We start from the raw sequence: 18,476 nt of genomic DNA, 5'->3' as shown, positions 1-18,476 counted from the left end.
TTACTTTATTCTTATCAATTAAGTCTACCTCGGCTCTGCTAGGGTACTAATAGTCAATACATGCAATAAGGGTAATAGTTCGAACTTTGTTTGGTTAACAAATGATATAGATATAAACGAATGCGTAGAACCTGAATCAAATAAAGTTAAAGCATAGTGTCCACCTGTCACCACTGTGTCGGATTTTTCGACTTCCCTATTGGTGGATGCATATACTCTTGTCTAAGAGCGAGTCTGCATATGTCTTTCAGCTCCACCTGGGCCCTTGGTGGGTTAACTGGGTTTTCCGTTTCCTTATGCAATTCATAGCAATGTGGCCCTCTTGGCCACACCAGAAACACGATCTAGTTCCAACCATATACCTACCCCCATGTTGTGTCCACATTTGTTGCACTATGGTCTTCCTCTTCCTCTGGCCCATTCTTGATCCCGGTGATGTTTATCCACCTATCGTGGTATGCACGTTGGTGGTAGTCGATTTGAATCCTTTTATTTATACCATTGTTTTCGTTTGATAGTAATAGCTGACTCTCGACGTTCCTCATACCTAGGTTCCTCCATAGCCCTTAACTGCTCTTAAGGCGACCTCATAAATGATAGGGTCTATGGCTTCTAGTATATGACGAATTTTTGCATCCAATCCCAGGATGAATCTCTCAGCCATCTTCAATTTTGTGTCCGCCAGTGTCGGTGCAAACCGTTTTAACCTCATCAATTCTCTTGCATAAGTCTAAATAGAACGTCCACCCTCTTTCAGATAGGTAAACTCGTGTTGCCTTCGAAGTCAGACTGCCTTTTGGTAGTATTCTCTCAAAAATACTTCTTTAAATTGGGACTATGGTATCACATTTCCATTTGGGTTGAGAACCTCTCGATTATCCACATCATTTTTCAACATAAACGACGTACATGACACTTTCTTATCATCCAGACAGCATATGACACCTACTAATCATGAATGTCTATTACAACTTAAGTCGTGCTATTCACATGCATTTATTGTAATTAAGCTTCTAATCAAATGCTCGACATATTTAGCATTAATAACAAATAGGAGTTTTGCTATTACCTATATCACTAATTCATTTCCTCATGATAATCCCTCCTAATATGATAATTATATCACTAACTCCTCCAATTTATACCTATATTTAATAATTTTCCAGCGTTAATATGAGCCACTATTGATAGAACAAGTCAAAAAGAGTCGAACAAGATAGAACCAATGTAGAATACGCGCCCTCACACGCATGCACAAGCCCTTGTCTCCTCTCGACTACTCGCAATTCCACGTGAGCATTAGGTCCACACGTCTCACATGTTTTCAACCTCGCATCTCCTTCCACAATTTCTAGAACTTTGATTTTAATTTATGTTGTGTTCTTTGCGCGATAACTTGAGCTACGATCGAATTTCATGTTGATTCCATATACACTATTTCTAGAACTTTTTGACTTCACAATAGGAGTGACCAGGCGGTGGGCTCCTGAATCTTGAGTCACGTGGCATTCTAACCTGGTTACTACTCTTTGTCGTCTTCTAGTTACTACTTGTAAGGCCCACGTTTTGGGCCCATGACCCAATAACAAAATCATGCTTATGAACAAAAAAAAAAAAAATAATAATAGATAAATAAAAATAAAATAAATAAGCCTAGGGAAACGATTAACGAGCTGCCACCTCCTCCTTCTCTTTTCTTTTTTTTTCACTACCAGCCAGCGGCCACCCTTCCTTATCCTTTTTTTTTTTTTTTTTTTTTTTTTTTTTTTTTTTTTTTTTTTTTTTTTTTTTTNTCACTTTTCCTCCCTCAGCCACTGCCACCCAACGGTCCAATCTCGCAGCCGAGTGTTCTCACACCACTCCGCGCCTCTTCCCAGATCAGAAAACATCCGCCCAGCACCCCGTCGCCGCCGCGAGGATCAGATTTGTTGGAGCGATCAGATTTGTTGGGCAATCGGATTGTTTGTGTAATCGATTGGTTGTGTAATCGAATGGTTGTGTAATCGGATTGTTGGGGCGATCAGATTTGTTGGGGCGATCAGATTTGTTGGGCAATCGGATTGTTTGTGTAATCGATTGTTTGTGTAATTGAATGGTTGTGTAATCGGATTGTCGAGTGTAGGTGTCAACTGCCGTCATAACGTGCTTGTAGGCAGCGATGAGTAAAGGGTTAGTGGTAATAGTTACACGCTGTGTGTTTCGGGTAACTAGCCACCAATGGTCACGTTTGGGGTGATTCTAGAAAAGACTATTCAGTAATGGTTACACGTTGTGTGTTTCGGGTAACCCGTCGTTGATAGACAATTGGAGGAAATAAGGAGGTGAAGTCCTCGTGGTAATGGTTACACGCTGTGTGTTTCGGGTACCCAACTAGGAATAACGACTTTAAGGATCGAGGTTGTGGTGGCAATAATCATCTGTTGCGTGTTTTGGTTGATCGCCTTATGATGATTCACATGTTGACCGGTGTTCCTTACTGAGTATTTTTATACTCACCCTGATTTTCTTTTAAAATGATTTTTAAGGCGAATGTGTAGCATGTGTAGCAGAGGTGACGAGTAGGATGCCAAAGTCAGTCACGGGGCGATTCAAGGATTTTTATGTTTTTTTTTTTTTGTAGTTTCATTGTTTTTTTTTCCCTTATTTTAAAGGGATACCCCGCACATGATTTTAATAAAATTCTGCATGATTTTCATCCTTTCCCAAATAAATCTCTTTATCTTTCGTAACGGCCCTGACCGCTACCGTCAGGATAAGTTGGGTCGTTACACTACTCCTTGTCATCTTCTACCACCTGTCCCTTGTCTTGTCAATGTCGAAAGGTCAAAGAAGTTGGTGACTTGATGATAATGGATTATAATACAATTGATTTTTTTTTAAAAGAAAAATTAAGACACAAAGAACGGTCGATGCACAAAATTGATGGCAACAAAATGCATCGACAAAGACGGGTTTCACAAAATTGATGGCAACAAAATGCATCGACAAAGACGGGTTTTTCTAACGCATCTTATTGGCATCGATAAAGGTAGTTTCTACTAACGCTTTTAAGTCTATTGTGTTGACAAAGGGTCTCTCGATGAGGTTTTACGACTTCCTGTCCCAAAATGTTCTTTACTTTTTAGTTTTTTTTGTCTCGAAAAAATCTTGAATTCTTGTAGAAAATGTCAATCAAGCCGCAAGTAGTTTCGATATTTGTCAAATTTTTTGAAAGGAAAAGGCCCCTCAATCTCACATGAGCATAAACGAGCGACCTAACCGAATGAATTAGGGTTTGGTTCATTAAGAACCGGTTCTTTATGTCATTTTCATACTTAAAATAAACCAAATCAATTAGAATTTAGTTTTAATTAATAATATTTATTTATTTATTTATTTTGGACGTAATATTTAGTTAAATTGAATTAAACTATGAAGAACAGTTCGGAAGATGAAGAAGAAAGAGAGTAAGAAGACCAATCAGGAAACAATCCGCAAAAGCAATAAGAAACAAACCGAAACTGAAACTCACCGATGCAGAGAAAAGAAAATCGCGGATGATCGCAGTTTCAATCCAATCAGGATTCAAACGAATGTCTCCATGCTTCTTCTGGAGAAGAAAATCCGATGACTTCGCGAGAAGAAGAAAACACGCAGACAAATTTCCATTTCCTAAATATGGAAACGCAATCCTGCGAGAAAATTGGATCTCCAATGGAAGAAGAAAAAAGGCGAAGCACAAACATATGCGACCATTTCAAACCGTTTTCTGTTATATCTCTTCAGAATCGAAACCGAGAATCGCTTCCTAGAAACAGAGGTTTTGATTTGCAGGAACTGGAAACCAGAATGATCTAATTCGAGAACAAAACGGCGCAGGTTTGAAGCGCGATCGAATTGTGGCATCTATGTTCTCCATTGCCACAAAATGTTCGATTGTGGTGGATACAAGTCGCAGTACATAGGTGGTCACAAGGAGAAATTCGTGAGGTATGTTGTCGAATTTCGATTTCTGCTTAATTTCTTCATCCATTCGAGATAGTTAACATTCCATGGAGCTCGCAGGTTGGATGAGTTGGATTCAAATTTGTCAGCATCCTCTGAATCAAGCAAGATGAAGAAATGCCGATTCAACCTAGAAAGCCTCCCACTGCCATTCATTAGCCGATCGAATCCTCGAAACGCGTCGCAATCGTTCCGTAGGGGAGTACAGATGAGCTCTGACGGAATTCTAACCCTAGGCCGCTCGCTCCACTCTAGCGTGTCCAAAGTCATTTTCCCTGAGGACCTGAAAGTGTCAGAGCAGAAAATCTTCGATCCGCAGGACAAATCACTTCTCTTCTGGAACAAGCTATTCGTCCTGTGCTGTATCCTCGCCGTCTCCATCGATCCTCTGTTCTTCTACCTCCCTGTGTTCAACCACGCCTCTTACTGCCTCGGAATGGACACTCAGCTTGCCGTCACGACCACCACCGCCCGTACGGCCGTCGACCTGTTCTACTTGATTCGGATGGCGTTCCAGTTCCGGACGGCTTACATTGCGCCATCGTCAAGGGTGTTTGGCCGCGGCGAACTTGTGATCGATCCGGCAGAGATCGCCAAGCGGTATCTTCAGCGCTATTTCATTGCCGATTTCCTCGCTGTTCTTCCTTTTCCTCAGGTTTGTGTTTCACAATTTTTGTTCTGGCTTAGAACTATAATCATTAAAAACAAAATAAAGATTAATTTACCAAACTAGTTTCATAATGTTGATTATAAGGATTTTCATAATTTTTTAGAATCAATTGACTAATCTAACAGACAAGAACAATGCATAAACTTCAAACCAAAATACTAGAAATTCGAACCGTTTGATTTGTGTTGATCACAGGTTGTGGTGTGGAGATTTCTTCACAGGTCAAAAGGTTCAGAGGTGTTGGCAACAAAACAAGCATTGTTAAACATAGTGTTTCTTCAGTACATTCCCAGATTTGTTAGGTTTATACCTTTGAACATAGAACTTAAGAAGACCGCTGGTGTTTTTGCTGAAAGCGCCTGGGCTGGTGCTGCTTACTATCTCCTCTTGTACATGCTCGCCAGTCATGTAAGCCTCCTCTCTCTTTCTAATCTCAATACTTTTCATAATACTTTTTATAGAATTTATTAGGAGCAACATTACTATATTAACATGTTTTAGCTATTCTAAATTAAAGATAGTACATTATTTTAACTATTAAATGTTTCCGTGTCCGTTGCAATGTACGTAAGCTATACCTTTATATTTTACCATAGCATCCAGTATAGCTATTCAAAAACGTTACAAAAAGTCTTAGATTTTTAATAATGGTCGTTGTTAGTGTTAGGAATCACATATCTTTATAATGGTATGATATTGTCCATTTTGAGAATAAGCTCTCATGGTTTTACTTGAGCTTCCCCAAACGGTCTCATACCAATGGAAATGTATTCTACAATCATCAACAAGCCTCCTCTCGAACAAAGTACACTGTAGAACTTTCCTTGAGGCCTATGGAGCCCTCAAACAGTCTCCTCTTAATCGAGGCTCGACTCCTTTGAAGTCCTTGAACAAAATACATCATTTGTTCGACACTTTAGTCACTTTGACTACACCTTCGAGACTCACAACTTCTTTGGTTTACATTTAAGTATTCTATTGACATGACTAAATTAAGGGCATGACTCTGATATCATGTTAGGAATTACAGATTTCTACGATAGTATGATATTAACTTACGACAAATATTATAAAAGGTCTATAATAGCATTTTTTGAAAGCTATCGTATAAGATTATTTGTTGGAGTGAGCCGTTAGAAGTTGAGAATTAGTTAGAATATTAGATTTGAAGGAGGGTTTAATTGAGAATTTTGAATACATTAAAGATAGCGGGAGCGTTCTGGTACTTGCTGGCAGTGGAGAGGAACGATGCATGTTGGAGACAAGCGTGCAGAAGCAGTGGGAAGTGCAACATAAACTTTCTGTACTGCGGAAACAAGCACATGCCTGGGTATAAGGAGTGGAAAGTTATTAGTGTTGGTATTCTCAGAAGGAAATGCACAGCCATTGGAGATAATTTGCCATTCAACTATGGCATTTACACGCAGGCTATTGCATCTGGCATTGTTCAGTCCAGGACTTTCTTCTCCAAGTTCTGCTACTGCTTGTGGTGGGGCTTGCAAAATTTGAGGTCCCCTTTCTTCCTTATTCCCTTCACTTTTTTTTTTTCTCATTTCTTTCATAATGCAATCATTTTATGTTAAGTTTTTAATAAAAAACAATAATATTAAATAAAGAATGAAGAATGAGAAATCTACCTGTGGTGATGACTTATTCCCCGAAAGGGATTTCTCGACATTGATCCCGATTCCTCATAATGGGGAATGGAGTAGGCACAAGGAGAAAAAATTAAGAGTGCATCACTGACTTTGTTTCATTACGTCGGTTTAAAACTGGTTAAGTAACATAATTTTTGTTTTGATTCGGTAAATATGGTAGCAAATTCACATATGGAATCTAGGTTCATCATTTTAATCCTCAAATTATACAAACCTTAAGCACTTAAAATGCAAAATCTCCCAACTATGTTAAAATTGTTGAAAGTTTCATGTGTGTTTGACCATTGAATAGTTGACTGTTCAACAGTACGCTTGGCCAGGGACTGCTCACCAGTACCTATCCAGGGGAGGTTATCTTTTCCATACTAATTGCAATTTCTGGGCTCATCCTTTTTGCACTCTTGATTGGAAACATGCAAGTAAGACTTTTACATCCCCTACCTTTCTTTTTCAGGCTCAAAACCCCTGCTTACAAGGTTTCAATCATGAACTAAAATGTATTTTAGGGTGATTATAAGTACTTTTCTAATATTTCATGTTGTTTGATTTCTTGTGATTATAAATACGAGATACACTTTTCATGTATATACTTCGTAAAATGGTGTGCTAGATGATTATATATCATTTTTGCACGATGTTTAAAAAAAAAAAGTGTGTATAGCTCAAAATTAGCTATAATTTTCACCGTTAGAGGTAAACAAAGTCACATAGAATGTCCAAAATGGTTATTGATTTTGTCTTTCAACAGACGTACCTTCAATCTCTAACCGTTCGCCTTGAGGAGATGCGCATCAAAAGGCGAGACTCGGAGCAGTGGATGCACCATCGGTTGCTTCCCCCGGACTTGAGAGAAAAAGTTAGGCGCTATGATCAATACAAATGGCTTGAAACTAGAGGAGTGGATGAAGAGAGCTTGGTTCAAAGTCTTCCAAAGGACCTTAGGAGAGACATTAAACGCCATCTCTGTCTCAATTTGGTTAGAAGGGTATGTAATTCTTCTTTCTAAATTTGGTTTGAAGAGAAGAGACATTAAAATTTGAATGTGTGTGGACACTGCACATAGGTCCCTTTGTTTGCGAACATGGACGAACGACTTCTAGACGCAATATGCGAGAGGCTAAAGCCAACACTATACACACAGAACACATACATAGTCAGAGAAGGCGACCCAGTCGACGAAATGCTGTTCATAATCCGTGGCCGCCTCGAGAGCGTCACCACCGACGGCGGTCGGAGTGGCTTCTTCAACCGTGGCGTTTTGAAAGAAGGCGACTTCTGCGGTGAGGAGCTGCTGACATGGGCTCTGGACCCCAAGTCCGGCGCCAATCTCCCATCCTCCACTCGCACTGTTCATGCCCTTACCGAGGTTGAAGCCTTCGCCTTGGAGGCGGAAGAGCTCAAGTTCGTGGCCAGTCAGTTCCGACGTCTGCACAGTCGGCAAGTCCAACACACGTTCAGATTCTACTCGCAGCAGTGGCGCACATGGGCGTCTTGTTTTATACAAGCGGCGTGGCGTCGGTATTTGAAGAGGAAGATAGCTGAGCTGCGGCGGAAGGAGGAGGAAGAGGAGGATGCAGCGGCGGCTGCGGCGGCGTATGCGTCGACGAGGCTTGGGGCGACGATTTTGGCGTCGAGATTTGCAGCGAATGCGCTTAGAGGGCATCGGATGAGGAATTTGAGTGGGAGGACATTGATTAACTTGCAGAAGCCTGCAGAGCCTGATTTTTCTGTGTATAAAGGAGAGTAAAGTAAACAAACAACAGATTTCAGAAATTATTGTTGTCCACTGTCAGAATCTGAACCCAATTTTTAACCAATGAGATCAAAACTCTTTGTTCTTCATGGTTTTATTAGAAATATATAGATTTTCAAATTTACAGTGGCTCGGTTATATAGAGCCATACAACAATGATGACCTTTAATTCTTTAATTTGTTTTTCCCAATTGCTATATAACATATTTTTTTCAATATTTTTTTTAGTTTCTTTTTATAAAATGATCACTATACTTAGACAAATTTCGATCCAAAAAACGTCAAACAAATCAAGCAAAATTTTCCAAAACATGGTCTCGATGATGATAGAAGGCGTTGGACAAATACGTGCAACTTTGTGGTTGTGATGTTTTACGTTATGTCGAGATAAATGTTTTCTCCCGACACATAATACATTAGCATAACTTTAAGATATTTCGACACTTTGCAATCCGTTACGATAAATGCTCGGAAGTTAATGCATAATACATAAGTACAACTTCATTTTTTATATATATATATAGTCCATAAATTTAGATTATAACAATTTAATCTATAATTTAGTCCTCATTATTTTAATTTAATTATATTTTAGTTCATAATAATGAGATTATACAATATATTAATTTTGATGAAATTATAAATTAAGTTGCTAGAAATTTATGAAATTTATGTATAGGGACTAAAATGTAATTTGATCAAAAATGATTTTTAATTTATTTTTAATACTAAAATCAAGGTTTATTTATAAAAAAAACCATTTTAAGTACTAATATTGATGTGTATTTTTTTTTCTTTTTTTAAGAAAAAAACATATATATATTTAGAATATTTGAATTAGTTATCTTTAGTGGACTCGTGTTCTTGGTTAGTTTTCTTTACGTAACAAAGCGGTGATTTTGAGGTACAGACGGTTTTCTCTTCCATTTTGATTCAGTTCCATTTTGTTTCTCCATTTTCTTCTCTGTGTTTCTTAGATACTGTTGATATCGATTTTCTCAAGGTTCCATACACAGCAGGAAAAATGAGTAAAGAGCGAGCCAAGAAACCAACCTTCTTGACGCTAACTGAGAATCAAAAGCTTTTTCTCTCGCTAATTAACGAATACGCGGCCGAAAAAATGCAAGGAGGTATTTCTATGTAACACTTAATGTTTATTCCCTAGAAAATGTTATGATCGAAGTGCTAGCACTTCTTTTACTGTATTCCGATCAGATTTGTTTCAGAAAGGTAATCGTCTGGTTCAATTTTCGCGATTGTGGCAGAGTTTATGTGGATATGGAGGTTTTTCTATGCAAGAACAGTGTTAAGAAGTACAATGCTAGCGTTTTTTTTTTTTTTTTTTTTTTTTTTTTTTTTTTTTTTTTTTTTTTTTTTTTTTTTTTTTTTTTTTTTNTTGGTCAGAGTTGTTTCGGAAAGGTAATTGTCTGATTGAGTATTGGCTATTCTTGCAGAATTTTGGTTGATAAGGAGGCATTTATATACAAGAACAATGTTCTATCCCTTGAAAATGTTCTAATCAAAATGCAAGCAATTATAGAAATTATTGCTCTATTCGATCGTCTGATTTAGTATTCGCAATTAGAGCAGAATGTATTTTGATAAGAACTGTATACCAGAATTTCTCATGAAGTTTGATGAATCTAAGATGCAATGTCTTAATTCCTTCGTTTTATTACGAAGTTTTAAGGAATCTTTTTCTTATTTTTATCATCAAGTAGAGAAAAGCGTCGTTGTTTTGAGGAAGAGAATGGAAGAACTTCGATCTGAGCTTGAAGCGGCCAATGCTGAACTTGAAAACGTCAAGCAAACCAAAGAAACCACTGAACAGGAGCTTAAAGGCTGTGAAGTCGATTTGTCTCTGAATGAAACTTCAATTAAGACTCTCGAGGTTTTATTTTCTATTTCTCTTACATTTCACTCTACAGTTACGTCACCATTAATTGATCTTTTCCTTCTTAAATCTAATTTATCGACTCCAGACGAGGATTTCTGTGCTACAAGGTGAAATTGCATCTGTTGGGTCTGAGTTAGACTCTCTTAAGGTGCTAAGATGATACTTGGAGTTCTGTATTTGTTCAATTATGCCTTACATTTCTATTCTCACATGCTCTTTATTCGCTTAAAAAATATACTGGGATCTGGAATACGGCCGTTCGATCATAAAAGTGTGAAGGAGGAGCCGCAAGGTTGAAAATCGTCTCTCTTTTATGATTTACAGTATATTAGAATAGTATGAAATTCATCTATTTTACAGAAGTATATAATTCAATGGCTTAAGAACACAGTAAAGTGATGAGATCTTATTGTCCATGCAGGAACCAGTTTCTCGATCACATGTCAGAGCTTGATGAAAAAATCAGGTCCGTCTTCTGTATTTTAATGCAAGCAACTTGCACTATGCATGCCTGTACATATGCTTCCCTTTCCCGTACCATTTTCACTTATCAATGTTCAAAATGACCTTGGGCTTGATAATTTTCAACTAGGACCTGTTTGGAAACTGCTCTCAATATAGTTCTGTTGTTATTATTAAAGTTGTTAAATTCTGAAAGCTAAATGTAGCACATTCTACTTCTAAATTCGTTTCTTCTTCATTTTTTATTTTCTTTCATTGCTTAATCTCTGTAGCTGTATAGTCCGATACTCTTAACCTTAAAGGCACTATTATCATCACTATTGACCCAGTATTTGGGTAAGATAATGTTCAAGTGCCTGTCGTTATAATGCTTCTTTCTGTAATAAAGCTGTTACTCGTTACAAGTTATTATTTCTGTTTTTAAGAATACGTTTTATCTCAAAGGGCCAAATAAATGTCTATTGGTAAGCTTTCGCCTCCCATATTGAAAGCTCTAGCATGACAAATTTCTTACAGCAATGGACATAGATTTTGTCTCTTGTAAATATTAGAACAATTTGTTCTTAAATATGTAAACGGTGCGCAATTAGTAATATTGTAAGGCTATATTCCATTAACTTTCTTAATGAAACACAGGAAATTTCAATATCAACTGGACATAAAGAAAACTGGTATAGTTCCTGATGGAGACGCTACAGGTGAGTCAATGGTTTCTGTTCCAGCGTTGTGATAATCTTCCCTTTTTTGCATTTTCTTATAGTCAATTCCATCTTGTTTTAATTGCTGAAAATGACACCTGATGATGTCGTGATTGTGAGCAACTTCTCGATCCATATTCTTTGTTTGTTTCAAATTACATTCTACCTCGAATATATTTCAAATACGAGGCTTCTGTTTATGCAAAATTGAATGCCTTGGACTCCTTGCAGAAGAATCCCATGAACTGGCGGGAGATGATACGAAAACTTCTGAGTCTGTTGAGGACAGGCTTATCAAAGTAATAACTCAAATCACCAATGAAGACGATGCCTACCTATTAGAAGAACAAATGAAAAATCAGGTAAAAAAACAGTGCTTCCAAATATTAGGAAGAAACCCACCTACTTTTATATCCCGTGTACTATGCTTTAAATTTTGTTGTCAACAAATGGCTATCAATCAAAATCAAGAAAAGAAAATGGAAGTTGTAAATCAATAGGAAAAATGACATTTTCAACAGGTTTCAATACATCCTGCCTTAATTTAAATTCATCTTGTCTCTCTTTCTTTCAGTGAAACTATATTCTTAAATGATAATATGGAATAATTGAGCTTGCAGAATCGGCAAATGTCGATTAATCTAGAGAAAAGGAAGGCTGCGATGGCGATGATGCAGAAAGGAACAGCAAAATTGGGAGATTTGACTAGATATCCTTTACAAATAAACTACTACACTCTCGACTTAACTGATTATTTTAATTTATGAAAAATTCCCTACTAACATTCGTAGTGCTAAATCTCTTCTGTTATACTGATTTCGGAAAGACTTGATCTGGAATCTTCCAGTATACCAAGCAATGCTTTTGAGTCAAAGTCAATGGATTGATAATACTGTCTTTAACTCTGAATATATCTATAAACAATCTTTTCGCCAACTTTGGACACTTCCCGGTGATTTTGTTTCTTTGACCATCAATTAGCTCACTTCTGGATCGGAAGGGTCATATAATCGTCTCAGCGAGACATTGCTGAATAGTTGTATATGCCCTCAATGTTTCCATGACAATTCGGAGGCCTGGGACAACATTCCTCAGGTAAATGAGGCCATTTGAACTTTTATAAGAAGCAAAAAATGTTTTGTAGTGTAGCATCTTAGATATGCCTTACGTGCATCTGCTGATTTCTGCTTATTGGCATGATAAATAGTGTAGTTGTCGATTTTGCATATTAGCATGATAAATAAAACCGACAGGTAAACTTCAGAGAAAACTTATTAGATCTTCGCCATTCTAATTTCTCAGTATGTCAAAATATTTTGCATCGCTTTCTTTTGTTCTTGGCTAATTTTCTCTACTTTTGTATTCACAAACTCAATGGAAACCCAGATGAACGGTGTAGAATTTTTTTAATAAAAGAATTGAACTGAACTTGAAAGATACCAAGGCAATTCAAGTCACTTCTTCATTTCTACATACCCAGCCTTCATTTGTCCCATGGATTTTGCACTCATAGTGATGATTCTTCTCTATCCTTTACCATCAATGCTGCCAAGGTAGATTTTGCTTCTACATTAGTTTCCCCCTTCACCTGCATCATCAAGGTTAGTTTTGAAGATCAGACCTACAAACCTCCCTTAGTTTCTAATCTGAAAACTGAAATTGATTCTACCATTCAAGATCTGTTTGATAATGGTTTTATTTCTAGAATTCTGTTTTAAGATAATTTAAATTTATTTCTAGGGTGTAAGGCATTGAAATGTTTGCTGATGAGAATTTACCATCTGTTTGGAAAGCGGTATGGAGGGAAGAAACTTGCTGAGGGCAATAACTCTTGGATTTGTAGATTCCAGCAGCTCAATCTGTGCTAAAAATTGGGCAGAGACTGGCCTGTGATCAGAAAACTTACTCTCACTTCTGAAATAGGAGAGTTGCCTCACTCCTTTTCCATACCATAGAATTCTGTCACACCTGCATAGTTGCATAAATTTAGTCACTTTCATTCTTTAACCTCTCTCTCTCTCTTGCTGCTTTTCGTTCCATTTCTTGCAAATTAATCCAAAACTCTAGGACTTCATCAAGATTCTAGAGAGAGAGAGAGCTTAAAGAACGCATTGGACATGAAGGCCTCTCTCTCTCTCTTAGAAATTAATCCAAACATGGACCAATCCCCCCTCCACTTTAGGACCCTCTAATCTATGATTTCATTTCATCCAGGTTATAGAAAGAGAGAGAGAGAGAGAGAGAAAGAGATTGATTACTCGCATTTTTTTTAAGCTCTCACTCTGTTTGTTTCCAATATCTAGGAAATTAATTGAAAACTGAAAAACTTCATGGACCCTCTAACTATAGGAACCTGTACCCTAGAACTTGATAAGGTTCTAGAGAGAGAGAGAGAGAGAACGAAACAGAGTAAATTGTGTTAGGATGAAATAGTGTTATACCATGCTGGAGTTCTTTGCTTCTCTCCTGTTCTTCTTAGAGGACCACCTGAATAGCGATTGCAATTAGATGAAGAATACTTGTAAGTAGGTGCAAACTCTATGTTTCCTTCTCTCCAGCCCTGAAACACTCCACCAGCTTCTTGTTCTTTCCGTAGCTGATCAAACCCTTGCAATGCTTTCCAGTCTTGCTTCTTTATCAGTTGCCTCGCAAAATTGTCCTCTAAATACAGCCTATAGTTCAGATCCCCAAACCAAAATATTTGACTGTTCCACAGCACACACATCCAAATTTGCGTTAATTTTACCACTTCACATCATGACACTATTCCTCCCCATATGCCATCCAAATATTTGACCTTTTTTATGCTAACTATCCTTTTAAAAGTTAATGCTTTCTATAAAATTTATCCTACAAAATTAATCAACAATATCGGAATTTAATCTCTCTATACCAACACTGTGTATCATTGGCCTTATTCAATTAATAGCGACGACAAAAAAAATTAAAAACACCCACTTACTTATGTCCTAAGATGGTGAGAGGAGGATTTGGATTTGGATACCCATCATCTTTAGGCGTCCTGGCAAAAAAAGTCCGCCGGAATATCTCCGACACCTGGTGGTTCCTCCGCCGCTCGTCCCCCCTTTTCTCTCCGGAAGCCAAATGTGCCGCCACAAAGCAAAAACTTGTCCCTTCAATTGACATACTCACTGAAACTGACCCTTTATTACCCAAATAACCCATTATTCCACAGGCCACTGAACAAACTTTGACATTCGAAATGTAATATTTCCTCAGCAAATCTCTCCTTATCCATACGCTTGTAAACACTCCCACCATCTTCTTGCTTGCCAACAAAACATATCTGCTCCCGCCGAAAAGCNTTTTTAAGCTCTCACTCTGTTTGTTTCCAATATCTAGGAAATTAATTGAAAACTGAAAAACTTCATGGACCCTCTAACTATAGGAACCTGTACCCTAGAACTTGATAAGGTTCTAGAGAGAGAGAGAGAGAGAACGAAACAGAGTAAATTGTGTTAGGATGAAATAGTGTTATACCATGCTGGAGTTCTTTGCTTCTCTCCTGTTCTTCTTAGAGGACCACCTGAATAGCGATTGCAATTAGATGAAGAATACTTGTAAGTAGGTGCAAACTCTATGTTTCCTTCTCTCCAGCCCTGAAACACTCCACCAGCTTCTTGTTCTTTCCGTAGCTGATCAAACCCTTGCAATGCTTTCCAGTCTTGCTTCTTTATCAGTTGCCTCGCAAAATTGTCCTCTAAATACAGCCTATAGTTCAGATCCCCAAACCAAAATATTTGACTGTTCCACAGCACACACATCCAAATTTGCGTTAATTTTACCACTTCACATCATGACACTATTCCTCCCCATATGCCATCCAAATATTTGACCTTTTTTATGCTAACTATCCTTTTAAAAGTTAATGCTTTCTATAAAATTTATCCTACAAAATTAATCAACAATATCGGAATTTAATCTCTCTATACCAACACTGTGTATCATTGGCCTTATTCAATTAATAGCGACGACAAAAAAAATTAAAAACACCCACTTACTTATGTCCTAAGATGGTGAGAGGAGGATTTGGATTTGGATACCCATCATCTTTAGGCGTCCTGGCAAAAAAAGTCCGCCGGAATATCTCCGACACCTGGTGGTTCCTCCGCCGCTCGTCCCCCCTTTTCTCTCCGGAAGCCAAATGTGCCGCCACAAAGCAAAAACTTGTCCCTTCAATTGACATACTCACTGAAACTGACCCTTTATTACCCAAATAACCCATTATTCCACAGGCCACTGAACAAACTTTGACATTCGAAATGTAATATTTCCTCAGCAAATCTCTCCTTATCCATACGCTTGTAAACACTCCCACCATCTTCTTGCTTGCCAACAAAACATATCTGCTCCCGCCGAAAAGCTGGTTCGCCGGAATTCTCGCTGGGAATTTGATCGGCGTTTGATCTCCGGCGAAACTTATCGGTTTTTTGGGGTTTCTTGTGTAGTCCTCGTCGCCGGTGACTGTGTTCATCATCATTGGCGTCAGCCATGGACATCCGTATTTGTCGTTTAGAATTTTTCCGATCAGTAAATTCCAGTTCGTTGCTTTGGATTTGTCCTCTGCTCCGACCACTGTCCTTGTTTTCAATGGTACAATCTCTTGAAATCTTCCCTCCAAAAACAGAGGAAAACAAAGCAATTGAAATTTAGAGCCCAAACTGTTGAAAAGGAGTTCTGTTTTTTCTGGATCTATAAACATACCCGAGAACGTATATATCTGCTGCATCTTTGAGGTTGAGCCAATCGTCTAAATCGACGGCTAAGCTTCCGACCGGTGATCTTCCGGCTACATTCCAAGTACCCACAAAGATTCTGATTCATTTGAGGAAATTATTCAGAATCAAGAAAAAAAAAACGATCACAGAGAAACTATGACTCAAATTCTTTATTTCCTTGGCCACCTTAATTCATTGGTTAATTTGCATGAACCCATATCGACCGACTGAGAGAGGACATCCTTCAGAAAGGTTTCACTTTCATAATCATCTCCATCTGTAACAAACCCTCAGTAAGCCTCAAAATGGACATTAACTGAATTAAATCAATAAATATTTACAAAATGAACCTGAAATTTCATTGTTAGGACAACATGGGTCAGCTCTCTGGTGTTTTGCAGGAGTGAACCAGTACTTGCGGAACCTACTGGATTTGGACTCATGGCTCTCCCTCTCCATTACTTTGAAGAAGAAGAAAAAGAACAAAAAGAAGAAAATTGATGGTATTGTTTAAATTCGTATGAGCTGGTATCCCAAACATTAATACTCTGATCCATACTGCCTAATTCTCAAAGCTTTTTGGTAACAATAATTTATTTCCCTTTTTCTCTTGACTTTGACCACTTCTTCTTCTTCTAAACTTCAATGGTGAGCAATAATTCTTCACAAACCTTCATACTTACCACCCAATTCTTTCCAGTAGAGAGAGAAATTAGAAAGACTTGAAAAAGGAGAACCCAATTGGGGTTCAACAAAGAAACTGCAGGCGGCAACTCCTAGAGAGAGAGAGAGAGAGAAGTCAAAGGTGGATAGGAGAGAGAAATTCGCCTGATTTTTTTATTTGGGTGAAGTCTTTGTAGAGAGCAGTATATTTGATGGGGTGTAGTTGAGGAGGGGAAGACAGCGAGTAGTGAAAGGAACCTTAAAGAGACATAAACCTCACAATGTGTTATGATGCAATATTAGAAGAAGGATTTTGATTAAATTGGCAGCTGTTCTGTTTGGTAGTGGGAGTCATGTCTGTCTTGTGAATTATTTTCTCTTTTTAATAACGTGACAATTTTTATTTTTGTGTACTGCTTATCATGTGTACCAATGTCAATCACTCTTCTTTCTTCTTTTATTGATTCCCTTTTGATTCCCTTTTTCTTTCATCTCTCTAATCGCAACGTCTTTTTGCTTCTCACAGTAATGCTCGCACATCTCTCTTGGAAGATTCCATCTCACTCTGGGTGGTTTTCCTTACGAGCATTTCAATCCCGAGTTTATGTAGTTAGCGAAGTTGAAAACTAGAAAATTTTGAGTTTTGTGTAGTGTTAGGCCTCATTTTTTCGGGGCAAAAAATGTTGCAAATTTGTGTTACAATTGGCACGTATTTTAGAAATTAGTTTATAGAATCTATAAGATAAAAGATTTCGGAATAGTATGCTTAAACTAAATATCTCCAACTTTTGTAGTCATAGTGTGATTTGAGGTGAGGTATGTCAGTCGGGTAGTTTATGTTTGATTACCTAACATATATTTGTTTATAGATTTGTGATTTAGTTTAGGTAACATAATGTTGATTACATAATATGTAGTTATGTTTGAATATGTGGATCTCTATAATCACATAATATGTAGTTATGTTTGAATATGTGGATCTCTATAATCACATAATATGTAGTTATGTTTGAATATGTGGATCTCTATAATTACATAATATGTAGTTATGTTTGAATATGTGGATCTCTATAATTACATAATATGTAATTATGTTTGAATATGTGGATCTCTATAATCACATAATATGTAGTTATGTTTGAATATGTGGATCTCTATAATCACATAATATGTAGTTATGTTTGAATATGTGGATCTCTATAATTACATAATATGTAATTATGTTTGAATATGTGGATCTCATTAGTGGAATTTATTTATCAAATTCCTTAAGGATATGTATATGTCAATTTTAATAGTCTGAATCAAATGATCCCTCGAGGATGAGAGAAAGAATAAATAAATAAATAAATAAATATATCTATATATATATATAGAGGAAATTACCACGAACTTTTAAACACTATTTATGTAACGGTATAAATAATTTTAAACACTATTACCTCGAGCTTGACTTCTCTCACTAAATTTCTTCTATAGTTTCCCTAAATTCTCCTTTTACTTGGAAAGCTGATTTCACCATAATAAAATAAAATATATTTCTTCTATAGTTTCCCTAAATTCTCCTTTTACTTGGAAAGCTGATTTCACCCTAATAAAATAAAATATAAAGTGCATAAAAATAACCAAACAAACATCAAAATTACAATAAATAAATCATAAAAGTTCATTACATTCATTTACTTTATCATTATTGTTCATTATTGTTTAGTTACCTAACCGTTCAAACTTAAAGAAGAAAAAAAAGTAGACATACTTTATTGCCGATACTCCACTTTAATCAATTAATTTTTACTAACTATAAATGTCATTATCTCAAGTCACACACTTTCAAAAATGAGTTATATATAATTTTTACTTTCTATTCAATTTTTATTTTATTTATATATTCAATTTACTGTCATATTCTTTGTTTGATAATCTATTAAATGCATGTGCAGACTTTTTTTAAA

The 18,476-nt window shown here is 37.0% G+C and overlaps 3 protein-coding genes across 7 annotated transcripts; 2 read left to right on the top strand and 1 right to left on the bottom strand.

Annotated features, from left to right (window-relative positions):
- Positions 1-3,428: 3,428 nt before the first annotated feature.
- Positions 3,429-8,154, top strand: LOC111793748 (putative cyclic nucleotide-gated ion channel 8). The gene is made up of 7 exons (XM_023675777.1): positions 3,429-3,969; positions 4,045-4,639; positions 4,850-5,062; positions 5,860-6,164; positions 6,620-6,731; positions 7,061-7,297; positions 7,376-8,154. Exons 1-7 carry the CDS (start codon positions 3,908-3,910, stop codon positions 8,057-8,059), a joined length of 2,208 nt encoding a protein of 735 aa, XP_023531545.1. The 5' UTR covers positions 3,429-3,907; the 3' UTR covers positions 8,060-8,154.
- Positions 8,155-8,940: 786 nt separating this feature from the next.
- Positions 8,941-17,367, top strand: LOC111794033. 2 transcript variants are annotated; one of them, XM_023676142.1, is made up of 12 exons: positions 8,941-8,969; positions 9,069-9,195; positions 9,787-9,956; positions 10,048-10,110; positions 10,235-10,254; positions 10,384-10,428; positions 11,061-11,122; positions 11,354-11,484; positions 11,743-11,831; positions 12,109-12,217; positions 16,263-16,364; positions 17,051-17,367. In XM_023676142.1, the coding sequence occupies exons 2-11, from the start codon at positions 9,090-9,092 to the stop codon at positions 16,266-16,268; spliced, it is 801 nt and encodes a 266-aa protein (XP_023531910.1). In that variant the 5' UTR covers positions 8,941-8,969; positions 9,069-9,089; the 3' UTR covers positions 16,269-16,364; positions 17,051-17,367. The 2 variants fall into 2 exon arrangements, with proteins under 2 accessions (XP_023531910.1, XP_023531912.1); XM_023676144.1 differs by lacking the exon at positions 16,263-16,364.
- LOC111794032 (type IV inositol polyphosphate 5-phosphatase 7-like) lies at positions 11,917-16,352 on the bottom strand. Of its 4 annotated transcripts, none has more exons than XM_023676139.1 (8): positions 16,212-16,320; positions 16,048-16,138; positions 15,848-15,958; positions 15,145-15,753; positions 14,624-14,887; positions 12,901-13,090; positions 12,599-12,710; positions 11,917-12,198 (listed from the first exon to the last, which is right to left on the bottom strand). In XM_023676139.1, the coding sequence occupies exons 1-7, from the start codon at positions 16,318-16,320 to the stop codon at positions 12,630-12,632; spliced, it is 1,455 nt and encodes a 484-aa protein (XP_023531907.1). In that variant the 3' UTR covers positions 11,917-12,198; positions 12,599-12,629. The 4 variants fall into 4 exon arrangements, with proteins under 4 accessions (XP_023531907.1, XP_023531906.1, XP_023531909.1 ...); XM_023676141.1 differs by lacking the exons at positions 11,917-12,198; positions 14,624-14,887 and adding exons at positions 13,564-13,827; positions 14,085-14,401 and having other exon boundaries at positions 12,502-12,710; positions 15,462-15,753; positions 16,212-16,352; XM_023676140.1 differs by lacking the exons at positions 11,917-12,198; positions 14,624-14,887 and adding exons at positions 13,564-13,827; positions 14,085-14,429 and having other exon boundaries at positions 12,502-12,710; positions 15,490-15,753; positions 16,212-16,352.
- Positions 17,368-18,476: the final 1,109 nt, after the last annotated feature.

This window comes from Cucurbita pepo, chromosome LG04 (genome assembly GCF_002806865.2).
Source record: "Cucurbita pepo subsp. pepo cultivar mu-cu-16 chromosome LG04, ASM280686v2, whole genome shotgun sequence".
NCBI lineage: Eukaryota > Viridiplantae > Streptophyta > Magnoliopsida > Cucurbitales > Cucurbitaceae > Cucurbita > Cucurbita pepo.
Note: the sequence above shows the minus strand (reverse complement) of the source record. Positions and strands in the feature narration are given on the sequence as shown.